This window comes from Lactuca saligna, chromosome 5 (assembly GCF_052625555.1).
Source record: "Lactuca saligna cultivar CGN05327 chromosome 5, ASM5262555v1, whole genome shotgun sequence".
NCBI classification, from domain to species: Eukaryota; Viridiplantae; Streptophyta; class Magnoliopsida; order Asterales; family Asteraceae; genus Lactuca; species Lactuca saligna.
Genome location: NC_136421.1, coordinates 48,216,182 through 48,237,028, shown reverse-complemented (window position 1 = coordinate 48,237,028; position 20,847 = coordinate 48,216,182). Strand labels below are relative to the sequence as shown.

Below are 20,847 nucleotides of genomic sequence, written 5' to 3'. Positions count from 1 at the left end.
AATATATTATCGTCGATGTAATATTATTTATTTCATTTATTAAACACTATTTTTATAAAATATATGTAAATATATTTATTCAATTTTTTTTTTAAAAGTTAAAACACGACACAACAATAATAAAATAATATTTTAACGCAACAAATAATAAAAAAGTTCAAATATAAAATAATATTTGATGCAAAAAATAATAAAAAGGTTCAAATACATTCGCATTTAGTCTTTAATATGTATCCAATGTGTTTCAGAAGTACGAGACCTAAGTTGATTGTATAAATCAAAACGCAGCCAATACATAGTTTGTCATGTAGATGCAGACAAACTTCTATGGGCATTCCAATATGTTGTGGTAGGAAGCGTTGGGTAATTTCCTTTCAAAAACACCGACATATAATGAATATCGTTTACAAGTACCAACGTAATGGCTCGATGGGGTTGAAACTCTCTGGGACCTCTCCAAAGAGGGAAGCATGTCGTAGATTGTCTGTGGCTTAAACAATGAACGATCACACCAAACTTGTTGGCAATCAAGTAACCCACAACTATTACGTAGTTTGTAACCACAATTTGAGGAGTCTAACATTAAATCACCTAACCTTTGAACCTCTCCTAATATTATGTCTAAAGCTTCGTTTGAAACATGGCCCCGCAGCAATTGGAAACACGATAAGTTGTGATTGTAGTGAACAGTCAAGCTATTTTCAAAGCTTTTGTAGATAGAAGTAAGTTGTGATTGCACGACTTGATTAATCCGTTGCACGAATTTATCAAGATTAGAGTTTGAAGAGTTTAAAATTTTCTTTAACTTGGAATGGTGACTCTCCGCTCTATTGGTCGTGTTGTTTCCAAAATTGAGATGTTTATCAACCCAAACAAACACAAACATTTCCTTGTACTTGTTTAACCATGTATCATCTATGTATCTCATAACACCTGTGAAGTAAAATAAATAAACAAAATAAGTACATAAACAATAATATGAAGGTTATGATTTAGAAATATAGTTAATAAACAAACTTGCGTGGATAATTATTTATCAACATTGATTGTAGTCGTTTGTAGTTTTCTGTGTATGCCATCAATGTTGGAGACTCAACTAGTAATTTCCATAGTATTCTAAAAGAGTCACGGTCTTCATCCAATGTGATAATCTTGCTAGAAAAGTTTAAAATGTTTTGCTCAATATGTCATCTACAAAGTAACCGTGCCGCATCCGGAAACACTGTTTGACATGCATTGATGAGTGTCAACTCTCTGTCTGTGATTATTACACGTGGGTGCATACACTTATCAAGTATTGACTTTACACAGTTTAACACCCAAGTATAGTTGACCTCCTTTTCTCTATGTATAAAGACAAAACCTACAGAGAACGTCTTCCGATTTGAGGTCATACCAACAATCTCTACAAGCGGCTTATTATATTTGTTCGTTTTGTAAGTGGCATCTATCATCAACACATGTGGAAATGCATGCCATATCTTCCAAGACGCTGGATGGACGAAAAATAGATTCTCCAACTCATTTGAATCACCTGTAGTAAGCTCATACAAATGATTATTGGTGTGCAAAATGGACATAAGAACCTGCATTGGAGTTTTTCCTGCTTGCTCGCGTTTGCGAATCTTTTGTTGTGTGTTATATTTTGTTTGAGCTACCGATACATTATTTTCGTTTTGCACCTTTAAGGTTGACAAAATATCACGTGGCGCCAAGTTCTTTCTTGTTAGATCTTCCACCAAACGAGTCTCGTCAACAGATAATCGTCTTACATACGGATGACCCTCCATATGTTGTGCAGGCGGATGATTATGATCATCACATATTACCCTCAACGTCCATTTATTATGTTCTTTTGAATACTTTCCTTCAAGTTCAAACTTACAATTAGTCTTTCTGGTTCCAGATGCTCTAACCGTGTTAGTAGCTTTATATTCACCCCCACGATCACACATAAGTATGACTTGATATACGAAGTTGTTGACATATGCCTTTGATCTTTTGTTGATAATGACATATCCTAGAGAGCGTGCTTTGTTTTGTGTCCACTCAAACAATTCCTCACGAGACTTGAACATCTAAAATTGAATTTTAAGTGTTTTAGTTTATTTTAAAAATATAAAACTTCATAATATGGTAGAAGTGTATAACCTGTTTGGTGGAAAATGGCGAATTCTTGATAGAAATATCTTCATCTCGAGCAAATATGTTGATTCCAAATAACTTAAACATCTCTGTATAAAAAAATCATATTATTAAAATAAAAAAACTATATTAACAAAAATTAAATATGTCTACTTTTTAAAATTTATGTAATCAATCAAAAATTTAATATGTCCACTTTTTAAAATTTATGTCCACTTATTATCTTAACTCTAAAATCAAAAAACATATACATAAGTAACCTAATATATGTCGTTGTACTACTAATTAAAACTATTCATCCTATACATTTTTTTAATACTTTTATAAGGTTAAAGAGTATATTTTAGAATACCTTCAAAATAGGTGGGCTTTAAATGCAATGGTCCAAAGGGAGAGAGCAGATTCTCGTTGTCTTCAAGAGATTTCCGGTGAGTTTTTTTTTTTTTTTTTTTTTTTTTTTTTTTTTTTTTTAAACTTCTCTTTCTCTCGTTCTTAATCCGTCGGTGATACCAGTGGTTCAAGCAATCCCGACAAGGTTTCACGCTTCAGACGACTTTTCAGGCGATGTTTCACGCTTCCGGCGAGCTTCAAGTGTTTTCCGACAAGGTTCAGGCCTCGTGTGCAATGCTCGTTCTCCTTCTTTGGTACGATTTTGAATGACTTGCTCCTTTTTTTTTGTCTTTCGATTTTCTCTCTATATCTCACTATCTGAGGGAGGTCAATGGTGGCCAGCAGATGTTTCATACGATTTTAGGTGGTTTTTAGTGGTGGTGGTGATATACCGGCGGTTGTGAAGGTGGTGTTTGGTGGACATAAAAAATTTGTTATTTTTTTTATTAATGATAATCACTTTATTTTTACTGATTAGTTTATATAAAATGTAATTATAATATGTTTATTGTTGTATTAATGTTAATAGTTGGTGGTTTGTAAAGTGATTTTTTTTTGATTAACGGAAATACATATTCTAATACTTTGATTTTACTAAAAAGACAGAAATCTTAAAAAAATCAAACACTCCTATTGAGAACATAAATCAAAACATGCATTGGTTGGAAAAAAAAAAGTAAAAGTTGTCAGTAAATTAATGGATCTACTAAAAAATAATTATTAGATGGGTAGAAATATAAAATCTAGGGTAAAAATAACGTCACTCTATTCAGAATAGCAAAATTACAAAACATAGTATCGGAAATAATGATTAACTAATAAAATTATATAACCATTAATTTCTAAAGTTGGTGTAATCATGTAATCGTGTAAGACATAAATTTCAATTGTGTTTTTATTTTCGAAACTAAAATTGTTAAAAGCAGATCAAGTTATACATAAATTTCATTTGGGTTTTTATTTTCGAAACTAAAATTATTAAAAGCAGATAAAGTTATAATTTTTAAAACACTTAATACAGGATGCAAAAATAAGCATTTTTTTTGAAATTACCATTTTCTCTTTGGTCATAGTAGATTTTTCATATTAAAATTACCTTTCTCTTTGGTCATAATAGATTTTTCATATTAAAATATTGCCCTTAAGTAATTTTGATCTAAAAAATTTTCTTTTAGGATCCAACCCATGTTCAAATGTTATTTTTTCTTTTCCAATTTCTTCCCTCATATTTGAAGATATGAATGGTATTCATTTCTCAGGGATGAAATTTCAGTTGTCGGGTTTAATCTATCGTTTTATATCCTATCAAATTTCTTCCCTCATATTTGAAGATATGAATAGTATTCATTTCTCAGGGATGAAATTTCAGTTGTCGGGTTTAATCCATCGTTTTATATATTTATCATTTATAGTATATTTTAGCAATTAGTTTTAATTTAAATATAATATTTAATATTTATAATATTTTGTTATATAATAAATTATATTAATTAATCATAAATATAAAATTTATTTTTATTTATTGAATTAATATAAAATTTTAAATACATATTAAAATCATAAAACACGATAACGTATTTACATAAACGTGTATAATATATATATATATATATATATATATATATATATATATATATATATATATATATATATATATATATATATATATAATCTTATTTATTTAATATTATTATAATAAAATATATAGATTATATATTTATTAAAATTAAATTAATAAAATATGTCTTTGTTGGTACTTTGGTAAAATAAATGCAAAAAAGAAAAATGTTACAGTAGAATACCAAATGCACCCTCCAACTGCGTAGCTTCCCTCGCTATCGACCTTATTGATAGCTTTTTTTATTTAGTCAAATTATATTTTCATTAACTTCATCTAACAAAATGTTATTAACTTAAATATTTTCTATTATTAACAATTACTTTTTTTTATAACTAACTAATTTACCTTATCTTTGTGAAATATTATATAAAGCATCATCTAATTTGTTTTTTAAGCGCATGTAATATTTTGCCAAATTAAAAATTACTTAGCCATAACATAATAAAATCAAGACAAAATTACACAAATGGTTTTTATGGTTGGCATTTGATGAGTTTTATAATGATTGTTCATTTTCAGATTTACAACGCACATAATGGGTCCTTTTTTGCCAACCACAATAACTTATAGTGTGCGTTTTAAATATGAAAAAGATAATCATGTTAGGCAAAAGGACACATCGTATGCATTTTAAATCTAAAAATGATCAACCGTGTTAAATTTTTATCAAAAAGACTTGTAGTAGTATTTTCTATCTACCATAAGGACTAGTTAAGTAATATTGTCTAAAATTAATATATTACGATAAACCACCCATACAACTTCTACCTTTTCCAGAGTGCATATAACCACCCATACATTGAACCAGAAATTCTCAACCGCCGAAACTATCCTTACGAGCCACCCATCGTTACAACCTCGAAGGATTCCTAACCACCACAAGGTCTTCGACCAACGGCCACCTGCCATGGAGACTGTAACGCCCCGTTCCTGGTACATATTTATTTTAATTAAGTGTTCTTTTGGGAAGAGCTACTCGACGAGTTATAGCCCTAACTCGCCGAGTTATAGCCCTAACTCGCCGAGTAGATGTCGAGTGGATGCGGGCTTTAAGTGATCTACTCGTTGAGTCCACGTCTGGACTCGGCGAGTAGGCCAATCAGGAGGAGACCCTAATCCGTAGGGTTTGCACCCTATTTAAACGACCTTACAGCCCCATCTCATCCCCCATCACCCTCAGAGCAGCCATTATCGAAACCCTAGCCTCCATTGGTGAGTTTGAGTGATTTGTTGCCTTGTGAAGGGACTTTTTGTGAACTTTGGAGCAAGTGGAAGAAGGGAGAAGTTGAAGAGGTCAAGGAAGAGGATTTAGATCCAGGACACATTCATTTGTGGTCATCCATTATGGTAATAAAGTTTCCATCTTGGTTATTTATCTATTAGAACTTGTTTGTCCCTAAATTGTTGCTTTTAAGCCCTAAAACCCCAAATCCTTGAAGAGAAACCTTATGGTTGGGTTATACTTCAGATCTGGACTCTCATTACCTCGTTGGAGTGTTAAGTTTCGGTCATAATGGTGATTAAGGTCCCTTTTGAGCTTAGAACCCATTAAGAGCTTAGTTTGGGCATTTGAAGCCTCTAAAGCTATGCATGCACGTAAAGTTTGCAACTTTACGTGATAAGCATACCCTAGAAGCTTTGATCTGTGGTTTGGAGCCGCTGCATGGCTCAAATTAGGTATGTATGGAAAAAGGATTGGATGTTCTTAGCGAGTAGAATGATGGACTCGACGAGCCCTATGAAGATAGCCGTGGACTCGGCGAGTTGGATGAGCAACTCGGCGAGTCCGAAGGAGATTGCATTGGACTCGACGAGTTGTTCTTCAACTCGGCGAGTCAGATGAACATTGGACTTAGTATGTATGCATCGAGGAAGAACGCGTCGAGTCTTCGCTAAGCTCGACGAGTAGGATCGGGTGTGGAACTAGATCAGATAAAAGGGACTCGGTGAGTTGGCAAGCCAACTCGGCGAGTCCGGTCAACCAAAAAGTTGACTTTGACCAGGATGTTGACTTTGACCGAGGGTAAAATAGTCATTTTACCCTAAGATTAGTTATCAATATCTGACTTAGTGTTTATGGAAATTGTAGCCGGGGAGTTCCGGTTCAGCAGTCAGGCGCTCAGCAAGCAGACTTTCAGCAGCTACTTCGAGGTGAGTTACCTTCCAGTAGCGGTGGGTCTAAGGCCACAATGTTGGCCCACTAGTAGGAATTGTATGATTAGATGATTGTCTCTGTGATATTCATCTAGGGTTATCACTACCTGTGTTATTGTTTATGTGTTTGTACGATATGATGTTATGTGCTAGCGATAGTAGGGGAGATAGTCCCCAGGTATCCGGTCAAAAGGACCGAAGGGGAGACCAACACCCAGATTTGCTAGTCAGTATCCGATTGAAAGGACCGAAGGGGAAACCAACACCAGATATGCTAGTTAGTATCCGGTCGAAAGGACCGAAAGGGGAGACCAGCACCCATATATGCTAGTTAGTATCCGGTCGAAAGGATCGAAGGGGAGACCAGCACCCAGATATGCTAGTCATTATCCGGTCGAGAGGACCGAAGGGGTAGGTCGGGCATCCAGATATGCCTAACAATAATTGTATGTTTTATGGTTATTTGGTATGCGGTACGTTGGGGGAACTCACTAAGCTTCGTGCTTACGGTTTTTAGTTGTTGTTTCAGGTACCTCTTCAGCCACGGGGAAGAAGCTGGCGCGGTAGCGACATATCACACACAAGCTCTCGTTTTCCGCACTATGAGACATTATGGGATTTGTACTTTGATATTATTATGCTTTACGTTCCGGTTTACAAAACGCGGGACATGTTTTATTAAATGATATGGTTGAATGATATTTTGTTACTAACGTTTTTGCAAATCACTTAATTAAAAATGAAATTTTTGGTCCATAATTTTGGGATGTTACCGAGACACTCATCCTTTCCTGAACACGTACAACATGCATTATCTCGCTTTACACCTCGCCTCGACCACCAATAACCCTGGTCTCATGTATATGTAATGTAGGCCACTATATCCAGTCTTCTAACCATTCTTGAACAATTCTCCAATGTGACATCCCCAAAATCTCGGCCAGAAAAGACCGATTTCATTTATGCATTTTAAAATAATTTTCAGAGTAAATCCTTTTAATTTTAAAAGAGATGCGGAATTTGTTCCCAAAAACAAAACATGATAAAATAGATATTTATCAAAACATTTCATAAGGAAATATGATTTCATTTCATAATCAAAAGTCGGGATGTCATGTTCCGATACAGATCATAAAGCATAAACGATAGCATTACAAGTCATTCACAAATATATACATATACAGACTTGTAAACAAAACAACTTGATGTTCGCCCATCTTAAGCTCTTGCGCCACTTCCTGTAAAATAAATCAACTGAGTGGGTCAGGCTTGGGAGCCTGGTGAGCATATAGGGTTTTCAACCTACAATAATTATATTTAATTTCAACAATCAACAATAAACCCGATTACCCATTCCCGTTATCCTCACCTTACGTTCCTAAAAATAACGTCTATTATAAGGAACCTATTTTAGGATTTTTCATCGGGACGGACATCCCTGCAGAGGGGCTTCCTCAACAATAAGTGTCCTAAAGGCAACCATGTGGGGGATAGAGTACACCGGTGAACACGTCGTTCACAACACCTACAGGTAATGAGCCTGCTAGTGTTCCACAAGATAGTCTAGAATAGTCCGTGGTCGTCATCCATACTCTGCTGAATGACTAGAATAACACCAATAACACCGAGGCCTCTCATCTGTTTATTACACCCCAATTACCTACCCATGTTCTACCCAACATATTAGTAGATAAAAATATACATTTTTATACATTGTTTAAAAACCTGTATAACATGCATTAAGCAATACATATTCCACATAACAGATGAGGCATACACACATAACACGTATTTCATAGAGAATACATCAGATCTATAAGATAGAAGAGAGTGAATATACACTCACACGTATAACAACCAAATATATACACATAACACGTATTTTATAGGAAATACTTCATAATATTGCGTTGGAATGAAAATAACTACACACTCACTTGATCAGAAGATGATCGGGCAGCACTACGGCTTGCAGAAGAGGTGTTTCTCCGTAGATCTGGAAGATCTTCACAAAACCGAGCTCCTCGCGGGCAGCGTTTCGGCTCGGGAATAACGCTCTTCGGGATCCTCGGGGCTTCGGATCTTGCTTCGGGGCTCGGGAATATTACCGGGGCTTCGGGGTATAAACGACACGCAAAACGAGGCAAAACTTAGAGAGAGGGAAGAGTTTGAACAAGAGAAAATGGCTGAATTCGAGTTCTATTTATAGGCTGAGGGTCTGGGATTACGCGGGGTGTACTCGGGTTACGCGGGGCGTACTTTGACGTCACTGCGTGCGTCGACTGGTGGCACTCGAGTATCGGTCAAACAAGTTGCATCCGACTGAGTACGCTGGGCGTACTCAAATTACGCGGGGCGTAATTGACTCGTCGAACTTCTAAATTGCGTAACTTTCGCATACGAGCTCCGTTTTCGACGTTCTTTATATCCACGCGAAGGTTAGACCATACTCTACAACTTTCATTTAGACTCCATTGGCTAATTTTGACTTTTATTTTTATTATTTATTTTTAGAAGGCCGGGACAGAAAAACTTCGTTATAAATTCATAACTTCTTCGTCTAACGTCCGTTCTCGCCTAACTTGTCATCGTTTCGCTACTAACAATGAGATCTTCGATTCTCATTTAGATTGTTTCGGCTAAAAACCGCTCGATCTCAAATCGATTATTCGGGCTGCGTACCGCCACGTCGAAACTTCAGAAAATCATAACTTCCTCATACGAAGTCAGATTTGGGCGTTCCTTTTATGCACGCTCTCGGTTTAACGAAATCTACGACTTTCGTTTAGATCGCTAAGGCTAAATATTGCTCTATCTTAAATTCATATTTTACGTCACTCGGCGTCGTGCCGGTTCTGTCTCGAAATTTCGACAGGTCATAGCTTCTTCGTTATAACTCGGATTTTGGCATTCCTTATATCTCCGGAATCCTTGTTTCAACCACTACAACTTTATGCAAAGATGTTGGGCTTATCTCACACTTTAATTTTTTATGCTTATTTTATTCTTAATTCATTAAATTATAAAAATTAAGAAAATACACACATAAATCACATAATTCAAATAATTCACAAATAATACATTCTTATTATTTCAAGTTGAGTTACAAGGTTAACCTAGACTATTACATTGCTAAAAATGGCAAGCCTAGAAACACGGGCGTTACAATTCTCTCCACCTTAGAATGATTCCGTCCCCGGAATCACACACCAGCAAACAAATGCGGATAGCGACTCATCATGTCACTCTCCGTCTCCCAGTTGAGATTCGGCCCATTCGTGTGTTTCCATCGGACAAGCACTAACTCCACCATCTTACGTCGCAATTTCTTAGTCTTTCGGTCAACAATTGCCTCCGGTTCCTCAATCAACCTTTTGTTCTCATCGATCCTCAACTCCGAAAGTGGAATTATGCCGGGAACTTCTCCCGTGAACTTCCTCAAATAACAGACATGGAAAGTGTTATGAATTCCATTCAGTTCTTCTGGTAGTTCGAGCTTGTAAGCTTGGTTCCCAATCCTCTGAAGAACTTTAAACGGTCCAATAAACCTTGGACTTAACTTTCCCTTTTTTCCAAATCTTATAAGTCCCTTCCACGGCGAGACTTTAAGCAAAACCGAATCTCCAACTTCAAAAGTCATCGGTCTTCGCTTTTTGTCAGCATAACTCTTTTGACGATCCTGAGCTGCTAACATTCTCTCCCTAATTATTTTCAACTTTTCAGCAGTTTGATGGACTATCTCCGGCCCCATAAACTGCTTTTCCCCAGCCTCAAGCCAACAAGACGGCGTACGACACTTCTGTCCATACAAAGCTTGATAAGGTTCCATCTTTATGCTCGAGTGAAAACTATTATTATAGGAAAATTCTACCAAAGGTAAATGTTCATCCCAATTACCTAGGAATTCCAAGGTACATGCTCTCAGCATATCTTCAAGTGTTTGTATCGTCCGTTCGCTCTGACCATCAGTCTGCAGATGGTAAGCTGTACTTAAACACAACTTGGTACCCAATTCCTCTTGTAGACTTTTCCAAAATCGTGAGGTGAAACGACTATCACGATCCGACACAATCGTTATCGGAACACCGTGAAGCCTCACAATTTCCTTCACGTAAGAATTCGCAAGCTTTTCCATAGACCATTTCTCGTTGGTTGCTATGAAATGCGCACTCTTAGTGAATCGATCAACGACCACCCAAATCATGTCGTGACCGCTTTTTGTTCTGGGTAGTTTAGTGATAAAATCCATCGTAATGTCTTCCCACTTGCCCATAGGCACATGCAAAGGTTCTAAACTCCCGTATGGTTTCTGATGTTGTGCCTTGACTCTTGCACAAGTCACACACTCGGCCACATACTTCGCAATGTCGAGTTTCATCGTCGGCCACCAGTAGTAGGGTTTCAGGTCCCTATACATTTTAGTGCTACCGGGATGAATCGAGTACATGGTCTTGTGAGCTTCTTCCATCAGAAGATCTCTGACTCCTCCTGTCTTAGGTATCCAAATCCGATCTTGGAACACCTTCAGTCCGTGACTGTTTACACCGAACACCAACGTTTTGCCCAAACGTTCCTCCTTTCGGTCATTCTTCTCCGAAGCTTCCTCTTGAGCATTCTTTATACTTTCCAAAATGGTTGAGACAACTTCAATTCTCAATGCTCTTGGCCTTCTCTTTTCAAGATTGACTTTCCGACTGAGAGCATCAGCAACAACATTGGCTTTACCGGGGTGGTAAAGTATCTCACAGTCGTAGTCGTTAAGTAATTCCAGCCAGCATCGTTTCCTCATATTCAATTCTTTCTGATTGAAGAGATATTGGAGACTCTTATGATCAGTGAAAAGTTTGCACTTCGTGCCATAGAGGTAATGCCTCCATATTTTCAGAGAGAAAACTACCGCTGCCAACTCCAAATCATGAGTCGGGTAGTTCTTTTCATGCTCCTTCAGCTGTCGAGATGCATATGCTATCACCTTTTCTCTTTGGGTCAAAACACAACCCAATCCAACACCAGACGTATCGCTATAAACAGCGAAGTCTTCAACTCCATCGGGTAGAGAAAGTATCGGTGCCTCGCATAGTTTCTTCTTTAGCTTCTCGAATGCTTCTTTATGCTTATCATTCCAAGCATAAGTAGCTCCTTTGTGGGTCAAAGCTGTTAATGGACTAGCGATCGACGAAAAGCCTTGGATAAATCTTCGGTAATATCCGGCTAATCCTAAAAAGCTTCGAATCTCCGTGGGACTTTTTGGTTGTTCCCACTTCATCACAACTTCGATCTTTGCTGGATCAACCATTATCCCTTCTTGGTTGACCACGTGACCCAAGAATTGGACTTCACGAATCCAAAAATCACATTTTGAGAACTTTGCATACAGCTTCTCCTTCTTCAAGACTTCTAACACTTCTCGCAAGTGTCTGCCATGCTCCTTTTGGCTTTTCGAATAAATCAGAATGTCATCTATGAACACTATCACAGATTTATCAAGGAACGGGTTACAAACTCTGTTCATTAAATCCATGAATGCTGCGGGAGCATTGGTTAGTCCAAACGACATAACCAAGAACTCGTAGTGTCCATATCTAGTTCTGAACGCAGTCTTCTCTGTATCCTGCTCTTTCACCTTTAGCTGATGATATCCTGACCTTAGATCGATCTTTGAAAAATAACTTGAACCTTGTAGTTGATCGAACAGGTTATCAATCCTTGGCAACGGATATCTATTCTTTATTGTTGATTTATTCAGTTCTCGGTAATCAATGCACATCCTCATGCTTCCATCTTTCTTCTTTACGAATAACACCGGAGCTCCCCAGGGTGATGAACTAGGTCTAATGAAACCCTTGTCCAATAATTCATGAAGTTGCATCATTAGCTCCTTCATCTCCATCGGTGCTAATCGATAAGGTGCTTTTGCAATTGGCGTTGTTTCGGGCAACAAGTCGATACGAAATTCTACTTGTCGATCGGGCGGTAATCCAGGAAGATCTTCGGGAAATACTTCCGGATAATCACACACAACAGGAATATTTTGCATCACCTTCTTTTCCTTCTTAGCATCGATCACGAATGCTAAATATGATGTACATCCCTTGGTCAAACACTTTCTGGCTTTCATTAGGGAAATGATTCCAGAATTTACTCTGCGTTTATCTCCATACACCATAAACGATTCCTTTCCATGCGGATTCACTTTCACTATTTTCTTCTTGCATAAAATTTCGGCATCATTGGCACTAAGCCAATCCATTCCCAAAACGATGTCGAAACCATTAAGTTCGATAGGCAATAATTCATCGTGGAACTTATTCCCATTCAATTCAATTAAGATGTTTTTCATACAATAGCTAACAGGTACAAACTTGCCACCAGTAACTTCGACTAATAGAGCATTATCTATTCTAACAACAGGCAAAGCTAGTCTTCTACCAAATTCATGCGATATAAAGGAGTAGTTGGCTCCATAATCAATTAAAATTTGTGCAGGCAATTTGTTAACGAGAAAGGTACCTGAAGCGACATCAGCTTCATCTTTAGCAGCTTCCAGCGTCATCTGGAATGCTCTTGCCTTTGGCTTTGGCGGAATGTTGGGTCTTGATGCTTCCTTCTTTTTCGGACAATCCCTTGAGATGTGCCCCTCCTCACCACAACCATAACAAACATTCTTGGTGAAAGTGCAGTCATTGGCATAATGCCCTGGCTTTCCACATTTGAAGCATGTGGTTTCCCCGCCACACTTCCCATGATGCTTCTTCTTGCACTTGTCGCACCATTTCGCCTCTACCTTTCCTCCACTTCCTCTCGAACTAGACTTCGAGAATTTACTTTTCTTGCTGGACGCTAAGAATCCATTGATTTTCCTTTTCTCACCAACCTCTGACCTTTCCAGACCTTTTTCCCTGATCTGGGTCTCAACATTTCTAGCAGCCCAGATGGCGGCTTTCAATGTGGTTGCTTGCTTAACCATTGGACCATAGTCCGCTGGTAGTCCAAGGGCAAACTTGTTGACCTTAGAGAGTTCTGTAGGCACCAAATATGGGATAAACTTCATCTTTTCCGTGAAACTTGTAGCGTATTCAGTAACGTTCAATTTCCCTTTCTTCAAATTCTGAAACTCATTACTGATTTCCAGAAGGTCCTGTTCGGAGCAGTATTGTAGCTTTAGTTGTTCCACAAAGTCTTCCCAAGACATTTTGCTTGCTTATCCCTTGGGCATAGAGTCAGCTTACAGCTTCCACCAACTCAACACACCAGATTTTAGCAGAGGGATCGCAAGAGCGGTCTTCTGCCTGTTGTTGCATTCGCAACTTTCAAACATAGTCTCCATTTCAGAGACCCAGTCCATAATTTGCACCGACATCGGGCTTCCGGATAGGCATGGTGGTTTGGATGCCATGAAATCCTTATACTTGCACCCACGACCATCATTTCCTCCATACTGGTTATTGCGTCTAACCATTGGTTGTTCGTCTTGACCAATGAGCCCACTAAAGTTTTCTCCTTCAGACTGCCCTCCATTCTCCTTAGGCTCTTCCGCTTGAATTGACGGTTCTTCACGATTCTGCCTAAGCAGGCGTCTTGTTTCTTCCATCTGACGATCCAACATCATTTGAATCATCATTTGTACACCAGCCATTGTTATCGGCTCGGGTGCAGCAGCTACGACAGGTACTTGTTGATTTACAGGCGGTTGATTCCTGTTTTCATCAGCATTTCCAACTCCGCTTCTTGTTCTCACCATTTTGATCTATACACCGAATAATTTCACCTTATTACTCCAAACGATTACATGCTAGTTCTAATATCGTACATATACGCTTAGAATCCTAAACACATAAACCTTCAGATCCGGTTGGCAATAAACCGTAGATCCGAACAAATAATATCATATATGGCAACATATAACATTTAGCACATAAAAGCATTTTAGGCAACTTTCCTAAAATAAACTAGTGCTTGTGTCTAAAATACAACAGACACACACCTCGCAATCTCCACTTAGCATCCTAAGTTTAAGTTTAGAAATCCTACAAATTCCTAGTTCGCTTAAACTAATGCTCTGATACCAACTGTGACATCCCCAAAATCTCGGCCAGAAAAGACCGATTTCATTTATGCTTTTTAAAATAATTTTCAGAGTAAATCCTTTTAATTTTAAAAGAGATGCGGAATTTGTTCCCAAAAACAAAACATGATAAAATAGATATTTATCAAAACATTTCATAAAGAAATATGATTTCATTTCATAATCAAAAGTCGGGATGTCATGTTCCGATACAGATCATAAAGCATAACCGATAGCATTACAAGTCATTCAACAAATATATACATATACAGACTTGTAAACAAAACAACTTGATGTTCGCCCATCTTAAGCTCTTGCGCCACTTCCTGTAAAATAAATCAACTGAGTGGGTCAGGCTTGGGAGCCTGGTGAGCCTATAGGGTTTTCAACCTACTATAATTATATTTAATTTCAACAATCAACAATAAACCCGATTACCCATTCCCGTTATCCTCACCTTACGTTCCTAAAAATAACGTCTATTATAAGGAACCTATTTCAGGATTTTTCATCGGGACGAACATCACTGCAGAGGGGCTTCCTCAACAATAAGTGTCCTAAAGGCAACCATGTGGGGGATAGAGTACACCGGTGAACACGTCGTTCACAACACCTACAGGTAATGAGCCTGCTAGTGTTCCACAGGACAGTCTAGAATAGTCCGTGGTCGTCATCCATACTCCGCTGAATGACTAGAATAACACCAATAACACCGAGGCCTCTCATCTGTTTATTACATCCCAATTACCTACCCATGTTCTACCCAACATATTAGTAGATAAAAATATACATTTTTATACATTGTTTAAAAACCTGTATAACATGCATTAAGCAATACATATTCCACATAACATATGAGGCATACACACATAACGCGTATTTCATAGAGAATACATCAGATCTATAAGATAGAAGAGAGTGAATATACACTCACACGTATAACAACCAAATATATACACATAACACGTATTTTATAGGAAATACTTCATAATATTGCGTTGGAATGAAAATAACTACACACTCACTTGATCAGAAGATGATCGGGCAGCACTACGGCTTGCAGAAGAGGTGTTTCTCCGTAGATCTGGAAGATCTTCACAAAACCGAGCTCCTCGCGGGCAGAGTTTCGGCTCGGGAATAACGCTCTTCGGGATCCTCGGGGCTTCGGATCTTGCTTCGGGGCTCGGGAATATTACCGGGGCTTCGGGGTATAAACGGCACGCAAAACGAGGCAAAACTTAGAGAGAGGGAAGAGTTTGAACAAGAGAAAATGGCTGAATTCGAGTTCTATTTATAGGCTGAGGGTCTGGGATTACGCGGGGCGTACTCGGGTTACGCGGGGCGTACTTTGACGTCACTGCGTGCGTCGACTGGTGGCACTCGAGTATCGGTCAGACAAGTTGCATCCGACTGAGTACGCTGGGCGTACTCAAATTACGCGGGGCGTAATTGACTCGTCGAACTTCTAAATTGCGTAACTTTCGCATACGAGCTCCATTTTCGACGTTCTTTATATCCACGCGAAGGTCAGACCATACTCTACAACTTTCATTTAGACTCCATTGGCTAATTTTGACTTTTATTTTTATTATTTATTTTTAGAAGGCCGGGACAGAAAAACTTCGTTATAAATTCATAACTTCTTCGTCTAACGTCCGTTCTCGCCTAACTTGTCATCGTTTCGCTACTAACAATGAGATCTTCGATTCTCATTTAGATTGTTTCGGCTAAAAACCGCTCGATCTCAAATCGATTATTCGGGCTGCGTACCGCCACGTCGAAACTTCAGAAAATCATAACTTCCTCATACGAAGTCAGATTTGGGCGTTCCTTTTATGCACGCTCTCGGTTTAACGAAATCTACGACTTTCGTTTAGATCGCTAAGGCTAAATATTGCTCTATCTTAAATTCATATTTTACGTCACTCGGCGTCGTGCCGGTTCTGTCTCGAAATTTCGACAGGTCATAGCTTCTTCGTTATAACTCGGATTTTGGCATTCCTTATATCTCCGGAATCCTTGTTTCAACCACTACAACTTTATGCAAAGATGTTGGGCTTATCTCACACTTTAATTTTTTATGCTTATTTTATTCTTAATTCATTAAATTATAAAAATTAAGAAAATACACACATAAATCACATAATTCAAATAATTCACAAATAATACATTCTTATTATTTCAAGTTGAGTTACAAGGTTAACCTAGACTATTACATTGCTAAAAATGGCAAGCCTAGAAACACGGGCGTTACCTCCAATACTCTCAAGAAATTACCCGGTTCTCCCTCACTCAGGGCTCAAACCATCACCATCTGGCACACCAACAATCTATTTCACAGACTGTTCCACCAGGTACATCACACTTACTCTTGTAAAGTACCACATAACACTCAATGATCTTCCCAATAGAGACCAAGCAGCTCCCAATATCCCGAATCTCAGATAAAATCCTCGAAAAACTTCCCAACGTGTCATCCGAAATCTCACGCTGACACATTACTGGACACCTCAATTGTCCCGTAGTAGCCATGACTCTCAGTCTGAAGATAATGAATTATCACACTTCTTGTCTTCAACTCCCCAACAAACGTCCCATCACGAGAATTATCAAGAGAGCAGAGACCTCACCCCTGCACTCGATATTCTTCATAGAAAATGAGAGCCACCTGTCACGGGACAACTCAATCACCGTGTGCCACTTAGTGTAACTTCGACTAAGTCAGGCTACAACACTTCCTTTGGATGTATAAACGACTAAGTAAGAAAGAGAATAAAGCTTTGAAGTTTCTACAAATGAAAGAGAACTTCTATTAAAGAGCTTGAGAGAATACAAGAGAACTTCCAATGGTTTGGAGCAAATGAGCTCCTCCCTATTTATACTTGTCCTTCCCCCTCTTGGGAAGTTTCTAGATATTGCTACATTTGTCCTATATTCTTGACTAATCTGGATTATTCTACAAAGCTTCATGTATTTACAAGTGTTCATGAAATGTGCTAAATTGTTCTTTGATGTCCTAGAGAAATCTAGGACGTTCCAGGGTCTTTTCTTGCAAGTTCTCCCACTTTCTTGAGTACTTTGGAAGAATCTACAATCTCGCAGCCAATGCTACACCAAAGGGTTTACCTCCAAGCTCAGAAACCAGAAGCTCATTATCTCTTCTGCTTCTCCCAGGAAATGGAAATAGCAAAACTCTGGTCAAAAAAGTGACATCTCCACTATCGGCCAATTGCTCAACTCAGACCGTAATCCTCCATAAAGCACCATTTCTACTCATCCCTGAGTCTTGCGACCCCAACTGGTATCTCACCAAAAATCTCTCGGGAACTAACTCGATTTCCCTTTCAAGGTATGCTCCATTGAAACTCGTCCAACATGGACCTCTAGCCCCACACTCTATTACATCTGATCTCATTCTAATCAATCACAACGGGATAATTGGTAAAACTAGAAACACTAACCGCCACAAGTCATGGTACTCGAACCATGTTATCTCCGCTCAATCTGATATAAATTATGGTACCCGAACCATGTTATCTCCTCTTAATCTGCTACTTAGAACCTCGGGAGAGTGTCCTCTGCTTTCAGTAGTACGGGCCCATACTGTGACATCCCCCAATTTCTCGGCCAGAAAAGACCGATTTGTTTATGATTTGTTTTATAAATCAGAGTAATCATTTAAAGAAAACGGTTGTGGAATTTGTTCCCAAAACAAGATATGATAAAAACTTATCAAAACATTTCTCAAAGAGAATGTATTTTCATTAAATAATAAAACCTCGGGATGTCATGTTCCGGTACAGACACATAAGCATAAATAGAACATACATTCATTTACTCTAGTGATTTACATCTCCTTTAATCTCTCAGTGTAAAGCAACTTCGTATCGATACCTGTGATACAATTAAACTGAGTGGGTCAGGCTTGGGATCCTGGTGAGCATATGGGGTTTTCAACCCACAATAATACATTTATTATATTCAATTATTAAACAATCAACCCAAATACTCATTCCCATTATCTCCTTTATTTCTTAAGGATTTACCCTAAGAATCAACTATCCTTTATCCATTTATTCCTAAGGATTGACCTAAGGAATTGACACAAACTCCACCACTACCAAGGTCCACAAATTACGACTGGTAAATACTTAGTTCAACATACTTAACAAACACCTAGTTCTAACACTCTTAGTGAACAATTAATTCAAAACATTTGGTGAATACTTAGTTCTAAAACACTTAGTGAACACACTCAGTTCAACAACACAAAGTGAACACATCTAGTTCAAAAATACTTAATGAACTCATTGAGTTCATGTTGGATAATGTGTCTAAGTCCATAACTTATTTGGTATATACTTGACCCGACCCGGCATGGTCCATTTGGGTTGCATTTCATCCGAACTATTTATGGATAATTTTATGAGAGTTATACACATATGTTTATTAATATATTATAAGTTATAATATATTAATATGAAGTTATGTTATTTAATTAGTTTTAGTCTTAAATTAATTATGAATTAATTTAGAGATTAAAAGGAAGACTAATTAGATTATGGGCTATTGGTTTTATATAGTGTGGGCTAATACTCATTTGTTTATGGGCTAGGCTTATATGGAAGTCCATGGATGATCCATGGAGCTTTCAACCCATGGATCCTTGGAAAGGAAAAGACATGGGTTATTAGGGTTTCACCCTAACCATGCACACTATATAAGCATGCTTATGGAGCATGAAATGGAACTAGTGAACTAGTGTGTGTGCTTGTGTGTGGCCGAAAATACAAGAGTGTGTATACTCTCTCAAAGTTTTCCAAGTGTTTGTGGTGATTTGTGATTCCATTTGAGGCATTCACATTATTGGTGCTTGGCCCTCAAACTCCAAAGAATCAATCCCATCAAAAAGGTATGTAATCTCTTCTAACTCTTTTATGTTTAAAAGTACACCATGGCATGTGAGATAGGTTATGAACCTTGGAAAATCTATTATTTTGCATGTATTTAGACAAACATAGATCCAAGGTTTATTAGGGTTGCATGCACACTTAGGAAGTGTTAGATTGCTCAAAACCCAACAGTGGTATCAGAGCCTAGGCTTGCTTGTTTGATACTTGATGCAAAATAGTGAAAAGGTTGAAATTGTTGCTGTCTGACGATTGGACTCGCCGAGTCCATGGGGGACTCGCCGAGTACAAGGCAAAATTCATCCTACTCGCCGATTTGGTTCGTGCACTCGGCGAGTAGTATGAACAGAATGCAGAATTTCGACTTTTGCTGCTGGAAATGGACTAGAAATATTACCCTAAACTGTTTTGGTGTTTTAAAACTTGTTTTAGTTGGTGTAATGGTTGTTCTAATCCATTTACAATAGCAGATATCAAAATTCCATGATTTTATGTGTTCATATAATTCTTGAAATTTTGATGATCATGTTCATGTTCTTATGAATTTAGAAAATGATAGGAATTATTTGCTGAATTGTTTAGAATTAATTCTTGATCATTTATGTGTTTTAATGGAGTCCATAATTTGTCCTCAAGTTATGGATTTCCAAAGGTCACTTTTATTTAACACACACTTAAAACACATAAGTTACATGAAAATGAAGAGTCTTCATTTTTATGAACCTTTAATTCATAAGTTATGAAATGAAAAGTTTTCCATAGTTACAAAACTTGCCCTCAAGTTTTGGAATTTGTAAAGTTTCACACACTTTAATAAACTTTAATTCCAACCCTTAGAGTTTTAATAGTTAAAAGTCAACACTTATACTATTTATAACATTAATGGTTAATTATATATATGTATAAGAACAAGTTGTTTTGCCGTTAGTAGGCCTCATTCACGAAGCCGGTCTATAAGGTGGGTATAAGGTTGTTGCCTATAAAATGGCGACTTAATGGGTGTCCATTCTCACCCACCGCTTGCTTGATCGGTGGAGGGTCGTTAGCCGAACGGGTAGAACAATGACTTTAAATCCTCATTAAAAGTATAATGATTATTATAAAGTAACTAAACTCCTTTTAATTCCCAATCTTAGTTACTTTAGGAAAAATGTGAACATGGTGCTAGTCCATGGAATTCACACTTTGTACCTTACCAAGTCGTTGGTGGAGCGTGTGTGGGTAACCGGCACACTAACTTGGACTAGTAAGGATCACGAAGGGTGACTTAATGTTTGTCATAGATCAATGGAGCATGTGTGGTTAACCGACACATTGATTAGGTGATAATATTAAGGGTACCATGTGAATTAGCATGGTTATTCACACCTTTTTTTGTGATCCTCGGCATCCCAGTCACAAAACTTGAAGGGCACAATCGAGATTGAAACATGCCATTGAAAAGTTCAATGAATCTCAAAAGAATCTAGGAATTTCAAATCCAATTAAACCTAATAATTCATTTTGTTTTCATAATGGAAATTGGTGAATCGTCATTCACCTACCTTTCAAATATATTATTA

General features: G+C 37.7%; 1 protein-coding gene and 2 long non-coding RNA genes across 3 annotated transcripts; 2 read left to right on the top strand and 1 right to left on the bottom strand.

The window, feature by feature from the left end:
- Positions 1-325: 325 nt before the first annotated feature.
- On the bottom strand, positions 326-2,232 carry LOC145045268 (uncharacterized). The gene is made up of 3 exons (XM_078993605.1): positions 2,152-2,232; positions 1,397-2,078; positions 326-933 (listed from the first exon to the last, which is right to left on the bottom strand). Exons 1-3 carry the CDS (start codon positions 2,230-2,232, stop codon positions 326-328), a joined length of 1,371 nt encoding a protein of 456 aa, XP_078849731.1.
- Positions 2,233-2,487: 255 nt separating this feature from the next.
- LOC144997748 (uncharacterized) lies at positions 2,488-3,037 on the top strand. Its single transcript, XR_013659925.1, has 2 exons — positions 2,488-2,573; positions 2,659-3,037. It is a non-coding gene; the product is annotated as an uncharacterized LOC144997748 (long non-coding RNA).
- Positions 3,038-4,830: 1,793 nt separating this feature from the next.
- Positions 4,831-6,998, top strand: LOC144997749 (uncharacterized). Its single transcript, XR_013659926.1, has 4 exons — positions 4,831-5,089; positions 5,400-5,503; positions 6,246-6,307; positions 6,840-6,998. It is a non-coding gene; the product is annotated as an uncharacterized LOC144997749 (long non-coding RNA).
- Positions 6,999-20,847: the final 13,849 nt, after the last annotated feature.